The sequence below is a fragment of the Geotrypetes seraphini genome, chromosome 6 (genome assembly GCF_902459505.1).
Source record: "Geotrypetes seraphini chromosome 6, aGeoSer1.1, whole genome shotgun sequence".
NCBI lineage: Eukaryota > Metazoa > Chordata > Amphibia > Gymnophiona > Dermophiidae > Geotrypetes > Geotrypetes seraphini.
In genome coordinates this window covers 238,499,701-238,511,279 of record NC_047089.1, presented here as the reverse complement: position 1 = coordinate 238,511,279, position 11,579 = coordinate 238,499,701, and the positions used below count along the sequence as shown (strand labels likewise).

At 42.6% G+C, this 11,579-nt stretch overlaps 1 protein-coding gene across 1 annotated transcript in view; it reads left to right on the top strand.

Annotated features, from left to right (window-relative positions):
* The first annotated feature begins 4,213 nt into the window (after positions 1-4,213).
* The window catches only part of PTCHD1 (patched domain containing 1), a 103,318-nt gene continuing 95,952 nt past the window's right edge, over positions 4,214-11,579 (top strand). Inside the window, exon 1 of the mRNA XM_033947395.1 lies at positions 4,214-4,579. Coding sequence (XP_033803286.1) covers positions 4,229-4,579 — 351 coding nt within the window. The 5' untranslated portion in view covers positions 4,214-4,228. The remainder of the gene's footprint in view (positions 4,580-11,579) is intronic.

Here is an 11,579-nt window from a genome sequence, read left to right as displayed (position 1 = left end):
GAGTAGACTCTTGAGATAGCAGCTGCATCCAAAGACCTGCACATGCTCAGCAAAACCTTCTATTTTTTTCCTCCCTCTCTCTCTCTCTCTCTCTGAGAGAGCCATCTTTGTTGGATGGCTCTCACATACTGCCTGTTGACAGAGAACAGTCCTCAATCCTAAACCTGGACTAGAAGTACATAACTTAAGGACATAACTTAAGTTCATTCTAAAAGGGTTTTTTCTTGTTATTGCAGAAACTCTAAATTATCTTTCAAATGTGTCTTTAAGGATTGGAAGATAAAACTGAATTCATAAATTTTTTTAATTTTTACTAGCAATTTGTTACCTTTTTCACTGTGCATTTGGCAAAAGGTTTCCCTGCCTGTTCTGCTTTATCTAGCCATGTTTTCCATTTGGTTATACAGCATAATACTTGGAATTTCATGAATGTGAGTCTTTCCTTATTGGGAGGTGTCACTAAATTTAGATCACTAAGGTGAATTGTAGTGAATTGCACAGCTCCCCCAGACTTGAAATCCGTTAATTTCTTTGTCAACTGTACTAGGAAAACAGTAATATTGGATTCCGATATTGCAATTTCAGCTCCAATGAGAGTTACATTTCTGAGTCGTAAGGCATCTTCTAATTAAAATGATTGAAGGCAAATGTGCATGTGTTGCTGGCCCTCTTTAGATAATTCACAGCATACTGGAAAAGCAAAGGGTTAAGAAATTATTTCAGATCTTTGTACGCCAGAGGGATTTCACCGGATAACACAGAGCAACAAGCAGATGGCACCATTCCCTCTTCTGAAGGGTCAGAGGTTTTTATTTTTGTATTTCGGAAGGCAGGAAAAAAACCCTGTATTTTGTAACTCACCGCTCACATTTTTATTGATAAAGTGGCTGTATTTGCAAAAAAAAAAAATATATATATATATATATATATATATATATTTGTTGTCTGTTTAACTGATTTATGGATTGACTAGATCAGTGGTTCCCAAACCTGTCCTGGGGGACCCCCAGCCAGTCAGGTTTTCAAGATATCCCTAATGAATATGCATGAGAGAGATTTGCATGTAATGGAAGTGACAGGTATGCAAATCTCTCTCATGCATATTCATTAGGGATATCTTGAAAACCTGACTGGCTGGGGGTCCCCCAGGACAGGTTTGGGAACCACTGGACTAGATGATCGTTCTCTTGCTTTTTAGACGCTTTCCCAAACAATACTTACTTGGGGTTTACATGTTTAAAACGTTGAAGGTTTTTAAATAAAGCAGTAGAATTGTCCATGGTGCTGAAACGTGATGTCATTTTTCTGCGGGAATCTCGGCACAGCACTCGAAAAGCAAACCACAGAACCTCCTCTGCCACTAATTCAAGCGGTAAGCACCTATTTGCGTTAGGCAAAGCATATATTGGAGGCTGAAACATTACCTGAGTTGCCAACCATATGAAAATGAAGTTTAATACTAGCTGGCAGTGGTTAATTCTTACAGATTAGAGTATGAGCAGAATTGGTCTTTTCTGAGTTCAGCGGCTATCACATTTTGTGCCTTACATTTTTTTAAAAACAAACTTATTAGAAATCCTATCTGTCTGATTGCTACACGCCCATGCGTGGTGTTGCTATGAGCAGAGCAAGCTAATGTGCAGTGATGTGGATTCTTGGCTTGTATTTGTTCTCTGTTCTCCTGCATTGAATCCTGCTTGAATGCAATGTAATTAGCCTTAGCAGAAAGGGACCGCCTGGAAGGCAGGAGAGTTGTGCCGTCCTATTTACCCGTTCTGTGCATCTCTTAAAATACCTGATAAAAGATGTCAATTGATTCCCATTTCTTTTCACCTGTTAACACATCGGGATCACTTAGACTGCATTTGAGAGTCAACTTGCTGAATGCAGAGGATCAGCCAGTGAAACAGACTAGCATCACTGCTTGTATCAATGGGCATGGGGGGGGGGGAATCTCATATTTAGTTTTTCGGGGGGTAAAGATGGAAACAGCTTAACATTCTTACAAGCATCTCAGAGCATGGATACAGGCTTGGGGTGCATTAATGGGGACTCAAAAATCTGAGCAGCGGTCCAGATTCCAGGCAGGTTTTTTTTTATTATTATTCTTATTATGACTGTTTTGCTCTGGGGGAACCGACAAACAGGTGAGCAGCTCATATCTTTTGCCTCTAGGATTGAGGCTCAATTTAAGAATAAAATAAAGACAGCCGGGTTTCCGCGTCGCTCGCTGTTTATAACGCTAATTCTTCCAATCAGGGGGGATCTTCCAGCCCATTTTAGCAGCACTGCTGTTGTCAGGGTGAGGCTAATGGAGCTTCTCCGACAGATCACGAAACTGCATCTCTAGCCACCCAGGGAACTTCCTCCTTTTTTTTTTTCTTTTTTTTATCACCCCTCTATAAAAGATAAGTCATTCAGGCTTTTTCTTAGCAATCATCATGAATCAGCAAAGAGCTACTGAGGATCGACCAACAGGGGGGCACGCCGTGAAAAAAACGGGTGCCAGCTCACAAAGTATTTCTTGATGATTGATTTCATTCCCGACATTTATTTATTTCTCTATCGAGAGGGAGGGACAGCCCTGGTGGCAGTTGATCCAGGGAGGAGCGGCTGGGGGATGTGCCATGAGACTCAAGAAGACATTTTCCAAGATGAATTAAGAGAAGAATGCCTCGGGGTGGTTCTCTTTTTTTTTGGGGGGGGGGGAGGAGGTGTTTAGCGGTCTCTGGGGTGATTTCGCCGGAGGTCTTCTCAAATGTAAGTTTTCAAGTGCAATTAGAATCTGCTTTGCATTGCTGTGGCCCGAAGATGTGCGTGCAAAGTGTCTGAGGACAGGGAGGGTTGCTGAAAGCTGCGTCCCGTTCGTTTTACCTGGGTTTTCTTGCCTGTGTTTCTCTTAGATTTGGAATTCAGATGGACGATCGCGCACCATCCAAGCGGAATCTGAGAAGCTCTGTTTACTGCTGGTGCCTCACGCCAATCGCAGCTCCACACTGGGAGAGAAAGAGACAGCCAGGCGGCCAGCGAGAGGCGTTGGAGGACTCGCCTAGGCGTTTCGGGCTCCTCCGGCTTCAGCAGTCCTCGGCTGTGATGTGTTGACGAGCTAGGGCGATCGCTTGAGACAAATGAAATACACAAAATTGTATCTCTGTGATGTGCATCCCGTCGGAAGAATGAGAGACACGTTTTCCTGTTTGTGGCTGGGACCTCGCCACGCAAGAAAGGGGGTTTGACAGCGCATTTAAAAAGAAAGGTTAGAGCTGAAACTTTGAGCAGCATCGAATATTGTCAATCAAGCCCCCGCCTCTATAAGAACTTATGGAATTGTTGTTGCATTTTTTGCTCCTGGGTCAGGAAATTGCAGGCATGGAACTGTTGCTTTTCTACCCCTAAGCCTTCTCTTGACAGGTATTTTAATACAACAGATAGCTCTTGAAAAACACACAGTATTTTGGTGGTGGTTGGTTGTTGTTTTTTTTAATGCAGGTTGCCCTGAGCTGCTTTTCTTACTTTCAGCAAATAGGACCCTAGTTGAAACAGATCAGGAACCTCAACCTTTTGGAGCACTTTGAAAACATCTGTACGAGACAGGAAGAGAGCAAAACCCCTATACTCCTAACTTTTGCCATATCATTTTTTATTTTTTTAAGAAGACTTATTTTCAGCACCATGCAGCTTTATCCTATCAGTTCAGCCTTAAACGAGCCATTGCTGAGGGACTTCATCTCCAAAACATATACGCAGCCCATTTTTCTATTCCATGGACCTCTTGTCTCTGTCTTCTCGACTGCTAGATCTGGTGTCTAAAATCAACCCCAGTCCAACCACTCAAGCTCTTCTTTTGTTTTCCAACAGTTCTTTTGGGTTGGTTTGTTTTGTTTTCAGGTTCAGGGGCTTCACTCCAATCTCGAATCGGTTCTGATTATTGTTATTATTTGTGGCATACTTTTCTTTTCTTTTTTTCTATATCTGAAAGTTAGATATTGAATTACTCGACCACTACCACTTGAGCAAGATTGTTCAAACGAGACTCCGATAGCGCACTTGGCCGAGGGGGTCTTGCCCCCTGGCTTTGGACTCTTCCCAACCTCTGCTCCATGTATGTGTGCTTTTAGCCAGGGAGATTCCGGCAGGCTTGGGCTCCCCGATGGTTCTGCCCAGGCTCTGGGAGAGCTTCAGAGCCCGCAGCGTCCATCTCCCCTTCCCGAGCTCCCTCTGCACGAGGATGTTGCGGCAGGTCTTGCACAGGGGGCTGAGGACGTCTTTCTCCAGACTCGGCTACTTCATCGCCAGCCACCCTGTCTTCTTCGCCTCCGCCCCCGTCCTTGTAGCCATTTTGCTGGGGGCCAGCTTCAGCAGGTACGGGGTCGAAGAGAATGTGGAATACCTGCTGGCCCCAAAGCACAGCCTGGCCAAGATCGAGAGAAACCTGGTGGATAGTCTGTTCCCAGTCAACCGCTCCAAGCACCGGCTTTATTCCGACCTGCAGACCCCGGGGAGGTACGGCAGGGTCATCATCACCTCCTTGAGGAGAGCCAACATGCTGGACCAGCGTCATACCGAGCTGATCCTAAAGGTAAATGTTACTTTGAAATGTGTTCTCAGAACCACCTGTTAACAAAGGCCTTCTCTCACTTCAGATTATAGTCATTTCTGTGTACTAAAACCACAGCTATGAATACAACTGTAACTCTAGCTAAAATAGTGAAGATAAATCCCATTTGATGAAAAGTATGAGCCCAGCGTTTAGTAACCAGAGGATAACCACTAATTTTAAAAACGTGAATTGTTCAAATGTGATTATGCACACCAGGTTTTGTAGTGCACACATAAGCCCCTGACCGTGGCAGAAAGCACAGTTGTACCCAGGGTTTGCCAGTCTTCCCCAAGGGCATGGATTGTGATATTGTATGCCACACCTTGTCATGTTATATGGCTGAGGTACAACTTTGCAATTGATTTAGAACTGAATAAACATTACAATGACTTGGCCAATATGTGTGCATGCAAATAGATCTCAAGCATATTCATTGGGGAAATCTTGAAAACCTGACTGGAATATGGCTCTCGAGGACCAGAGTTCCCTATCCCTGCTCTAGGGGTAAAGAGAGAATAAAGTTCATGCATAGATTAGAAAATTCCATTCTACATCAGATTTAACTCCCTCACTCCTGATTTAATGCACCCATAAAATGCCCCTTTCTAGCATGACTAAACATGAAGCTAAGTAGTAGATTTAAAACATACCAGAGAAAATATTTCTTCACACCATATATAATTAAACTCTGGCATTTATTGGAGAATGTGGTAAAATCAGTTAGCTTAGCAGGGTTTAAAAAAGGTTTGGATAATTTCCCAAAAGGGAAATCCATAGGCCATTATTGAGATGGCTTGGGGAAATCCACTGCTCATTCCTAGGATAAGCAGCATCAAATCTGTTTTACTACTTGGTATCTAGCTAGGTACTTGGAACATGGGTTGGCAATGTTGAAAACAGGATATTGGGCTTGATGGACCTTCAGTCTGTTCCAGTATGGCAATTCGTATGTTCTCATGTTCATATGCAAATTGTGAATCCTTGTGAGCTGGGCAATTTTAAACCGTTATGTGCCCTGGCTTTGAAAATTGTCCTCATGTCTTCAGCAGTTTGAGAATCAAACATTTTGGGATTCATTTACTAACAGGGCTAAATTCTATATATGGTGCCCCAAAAAACAGTGCTGAAAAAACCCTATTTTAAAGATGTGCTTAAAGTTAGGTTCAGTTTATAGGATAGCATTTACACCTGCGAAATGCAACTAAATTTAGGCGTGGCCATCTGCACCAATGAAAATATGGTGCAAATGGCTAGGTCTAAATTTAGATGTGGAAGTCCTAATTTTATAATTACGTGCATAATTTTAAAAAATGCTCCGATCTACCCATTTCCATGCCCCCTTTAGCTGCAGATTCTGTCCCTCACCCTTAACTGATTCTAATTAACATTAATAATTGTTTGTTAAAATGCCAATTATCAGCGCTAATTAGCTTGTTAATCAATTAAAATGCATGCGCAATTTAGGAATGCAACCAAAACTGAGCACGCAATTTTTGGTGCTTTTAATAGAATTAGGGGGCTAATGTGTATTACCATACATGGTTTGCCACAAGATCCATTCTATACAATGACTCCTTAGGAATTAGAAGGTCATTATCTAACAATGCTCATGTCAGGGGTTCATTTATTATCAAAGCGCACTATGCACATCTGGGGCCAGATTCCAGGTGCCTAACAAAGCGGCACCTACCGCATGTCAATCAAAGACACCATCTGTAGAATTGCACCTAGCGATGCCTAAATCAATTTAGGCACTGGTAGACATCATAATGAAAAGGTATCTATAATGGGAATCTGAGTACCTAGATGCCAGTATAGAATAGGCTACATGTCTGAAAATGCAGGGGCACACAGAGAGATATGGCGGAAAATGGGGAAGTCCTTGAAAAAGCCACTTTTGTTTTGGCGAAACATGTTGGACATACTCCCCCGGGCTTACAAAGCTCTCTAAACACTGTTATAAGAATGATGGTAGGGAAGCCATATAAAGTTATTTAAAATGTATAAGATAGAAAGAAAGGCTGATGATGAGGTGGGTGTGTGAATCTCATTGCAATGAGAAGGTTTTAGCTTTGAATGACACCGCTGAAGCCTGAATCTAAAGGTTCAAAAGGATAAAAGAAATTAAATAAAAAGAATTGGTAGCAGGGGCATAGTAGGGGGGGCGGGGCCGTCTCAGACGCCATCTTGCTCGAGGCGCTGACAGCCCTCCTCCTCTCTGCCCCCTTCTTACTCCTCCCCCTGCCATGCGTGCATCCTTTTCCTTCCCCCGTACCCTTTTTCACTTCAGTGTGAGCAGCCACCAACTTGCTTCTGGTACCCACGCCTACAAAGTGACATCAGAGAGAGCGCCAAAGCCAATGCAGGCAGTAAGTTGATGGCTGCTCATGCCAAAGTTAGTAAGGTATGGGGAAGGAGTGCGCAGTGGGGGAGGGCAGGGAAGAGGGGGGAGGAGCGCCACTACCCCGGGTGCTGCTCACCCTCGCTACGCCAGTGATTGGTGGTTTATATTCTGAGACTTGATATTGTTAATTATAGAATAGGCTGGCACCATGCAGCACTAGGGAGCCCAATAATGTGTACAGTTATTAAACTGAAACTAGGATAGGCCTTAAAGTTAGCTTTCCAAAAAAAGCAGACTGAGGCAAATTTATAAGGCACCACAACGTAAGTGCCCACTTTTTACAGGCTCTGAGCCAATGCTATAACAGTAGTTACACATAAATTGCTTAAGTCATTATTAAACTGCCTAGATTTAGGTGCCAACATGTATGCCAGGTACATGTTATTACTTAAGTGCAACATGTATATGCATATTTTGCAGTACAGTATTCTGTACATTAAGCACATGAAATCAGCCCCGCCTATCTCCCCACATGTCCCGACTACCACTATTTATCATTTCTATAGCACTGAAAGGCGTACACAGTGCTGTATATTTAATATTTAATAAAGGGTCCCTGCTCTGAAGAGCTTACAATCTAATTTGAAAATACAGACAGGACATCTCAGGGTTGGGGAGTTTCTGGTAGAAGGAATGATACAATGGGTAAAGGTATCTGACAGTGAGTGGGCGTTAAGAGTTGAAAGCAGCTTCAAAAAAAGTGAGCTTTTAGCTTGGATTGGAATACTGCTAGAGACTTGGCATGACATATTGACTCTGAAAGCCTGTTCCAGGCATACAGCGCGGCAAGAAAGAAGGGACAGAGTCTGGAGTTGTCGATGAAGGTAAAGGGTACAGATAAGAGGGACTTACCCGATGAACAAGGAGGAGCATAGGGGAGATAAGTGAGGAGAGATATTGAGGGGCTGCAGAGCGAACGCACTTGTAAGCTCAGTAAGAGCAATTACATGCTAAGCCATTTTATCACATAATTACAGAATATCAGGTAGAAGTACATGCCATTTACATGTATAAGTTTGCATTTACACACATAAATAGCAGTAGTCTATAAATTGAAGTGTGTAAATGGATGCTTAAATTTAGGCAAAGTGTTATAGAATGAGGGGGAAATATGCCTGACAATGAATATTAAGGGCTGGATTCTGTAAAAGGTGCCTACATCGGCTGGCGCCTTCAATAATAGCGCCGGCCATGTGTCAATCATGTGGTGCTGTTAACAGAATCGCGTCTACCAAAAAACGTAGGCACCAGTAACGTAGGCCAGGACTTTAAAGACCTATATTACTGGTGCCTATGTTTCACGGAGAATCGTGCATAGCGGTGCCTGAGGTCATTTCCGCCCCCTACTCACACCTACTTTGACCTTGTGCCCACTAGGCGCCATGCTTAGACACCATTCTGGCGCCTACTTTTTTAATGACTTTTTAATTGATTTTTAAAGGCACAGTCAATTACCAGACCAATTAAAACCAATTACGGAAATTAAGTTAGTCAGCGGTAGGGTACCTACTGCCACCTAACTTACAGCGACGTTTATAGAATCCGAGCATAAGTGTATACAACTGAAAAAGGATAAAGAATGACTGATATCAGCCCATCGTATTGCAACTGTCCTCAGTCAAGAGGTAGTTGTAATTATAAACTTCAATTAAGTGAGAGAGCCCGTGGCAGAAGGTTCTACCACAAAATACCTGCCTGCTTTTGAAGTTAGATACCCTGAGCTGAAGATTAGATCCTTTTGGCTAACGAGGGGGCCCAAAGTTTCAGAAGATAGTACTTTTTCAATGGGACTGCTGAACCGACTTGGATTGTTGGAAAACCCTGTGCACTGAAGTTGAAAGTGGGGGGGGGGGGGAGATAGATGTTAGATCTTATGGAGGGAACAATTTTCAAACAGCATTCTTATCTCTAATTTTCAGAGGAAAACTAGCCATGTAGACTTTTCACTTGCTTTATCTGTGGGCAGTTTTTTTGTGAGACAACAACATGCATGGATTTGAAAATCTAATCAACCCTGTCCTAAAAGTGCCCCTGGAAATATCTCCTCTCAGTCCAGCTGAAAGCGCAGATGCAGCAGAGACCCACAGGCTGAGTGAGGGCAATTTTTAGAAAGTCCCCCTTAACTGGATAAATGGCTGTATATCTTGTTCAATGGCTTTGAAAATTGCCACCCTGTCTACAGTAACTGAATTTGAACCTCATGGGCTGAGTTGCCATAACTCAAAAGTAAATATATTACACAGGGTGAACTCCTAGCAGAATCAATGAGACAAAATGTCAGCAATGGGCAATCTCAAGCAGTCAATGCCAAAGATTTCATAAATACATACAAATGTGCCAAGATTGAAATGTACATGTGGCCACAGTGGCATTCCATTTTTTTCTGCCCATTGGTGTGTTAAATAACATACAAATGTAAAATACACAGAAACTAGGGAGCAGATTGCTCTCAGTTCTCCTGTTTCATGCTAGCATTGTGGGGGGAAAAAACATGCATGGCATCTCTCATCCAGAAGTCCTGATGCTGCTTTGAATTTTGCATGCCATAATTTAGTTATCTTCCTTTCTCTGGGAATCTCATTTCACCCACTTCAGGAACTCCGTCATCTGTCTCCTTACATCCTTTACCTTCTCCCTTGAGGTAAGGACCTACCTACTGGGCCTGAAGAGTAACTCCCTTTCATAATGGGTTTGGAAAAGGGAGTAGTTAATCCAATCAATCCACTGAGCAAGATAAAACTATTGTGGGCATTTTCTATCTGAAATGACCAAACTGTTCCTTGGCCTAAAGGCAGATCATTACCAGTGAGTGTAGTTAAGCACTGTAAAGTGAAGTTTCAAATCCTAAAGATCTCATTTAAAACTTAAGAGCATAAGAGCTGCCATACTGGGACAGACTGCAGGTCCATCAAGCCCAGTATCCTGTTTCCAACAGTAGACAACCCAGGTACCAAGTACCTGGCAGAAACCCAAAGTGTAGCAACATTCCAGAGCTGAGATTGTGATGTCATAAAGCACTGGAACGTGTTGCCAGAGGATGTGGTAAGAGCGGATAGCATAGCTAGTTTTAAGAAAGGTTTGGACAAGTTCCTGGAGGAAAAGTCCATAGTCTGTTATTGAGAAAGACATGGGGAAAGCCACTGCTTGCCCTGTATCGGTAGCATGGAATATTGATACACCTTGGGTTTTGGCCAGGTACTAGTGGCCTGGATTGGCCACTGTGAGAACGAGCTACTGGGTTTGATGGACCACTGGTCTGACCCAGTGAGGCTATTCTATGTTCTTACTCCACCAATTCCTAAGAGCCAGCCTCACCAGTGATGTCACAATGGCTTGATTGTCCTATACTTGGCTCACATAAAAACATAGGAATTGCTGTACTGGGACATACCGAAGGTCCATCACGCCCAATATCCTGTTTCCAACAGTGACCAGCCCAGGTCCCATGTACCTAGCTAGATCCCAAGTAGTAAAACAGATTCTATGCTGCTTATCCTAGGAAAAAGCAGTAGATTTCCCCAAACCGTCTCAATAATAGCCAATGGACTTCCCTTTTAGGAAATTATCCAAGTCTTTTTTAAGTCCCACTAAGCTAACTGATTTCAAAACATTCTCTGGCAATTTACCACAAAACAAATTAAATTTTATAAGAAGTGAAAGTTAAAAACAAGTTTAAAGAGATCCATTTTCTGTACGCTTTTTTTCTTGAATTCCATTAAAAACCATCTGGTGCCTTATGGTTTAACTTTCTAATGCAGTGCTTCTCATCCTAGTCCTTGGAGCCTATTCAGTTAATTGAGTTTTCAGGATATATACAATGAATGTAGATGAGATAGACTTGATACTAAGGAGACAGTGCATGCAAATTTATCTCATGCATATTCATTGTGGGTATTCTGAAAACCTGACCTGGATGTGCCTTTAGAATTAAGTTGAGAAGCACTATTCTATGGGTTTTAAGTTTTAATGTGGCTGAAAAAATGGTTAGAGCTACAGCCTCAGCACCCTGAGGTTGCAAACTCAAATCCCATGCTGCTCCCTGTGACTCAGTCCCCCAAGTACATTAGGTAGAGTGTGAGCCCACCAGGACAGATGGGTAAAAATGTTTGAGTGCTTGAATGTAAACCACTTAGACCATAAGTGATATATTAATACCAAAAATAAATAAATAAAATAACATTATTATTTGTAACAAATTATCATATAACCACACTAAAACCATTGAAAGGATAATTTGCAGATAAAGGTTAATTCGGCATGGTAATGGTTCTGTGTCGCTTCATGGTGCAACCTCACCTTAAGTACTATGTTCAGTTCTGGTTGCCTTATCTCAAAAAAGATATAGCGGAACTAGTAAAGGTGCACAGAAGCGGGAAGGGGTAAAACACGGACTTCGCGGATCTAAACCCGCATGTTCTTAAAAATCTGAGGTCCGTGCCGCTTGTAGTTAGTTTCTGGCTCTGACAGACCTCGGTGACAATTTAGCGCTGACGGATCCGTCTCAGCATAGGGAGGGAAAAGTATTAGGATCCATCAGCGCTACAATGTCATCGAGGTCTGTCAGAGCCGATTTAC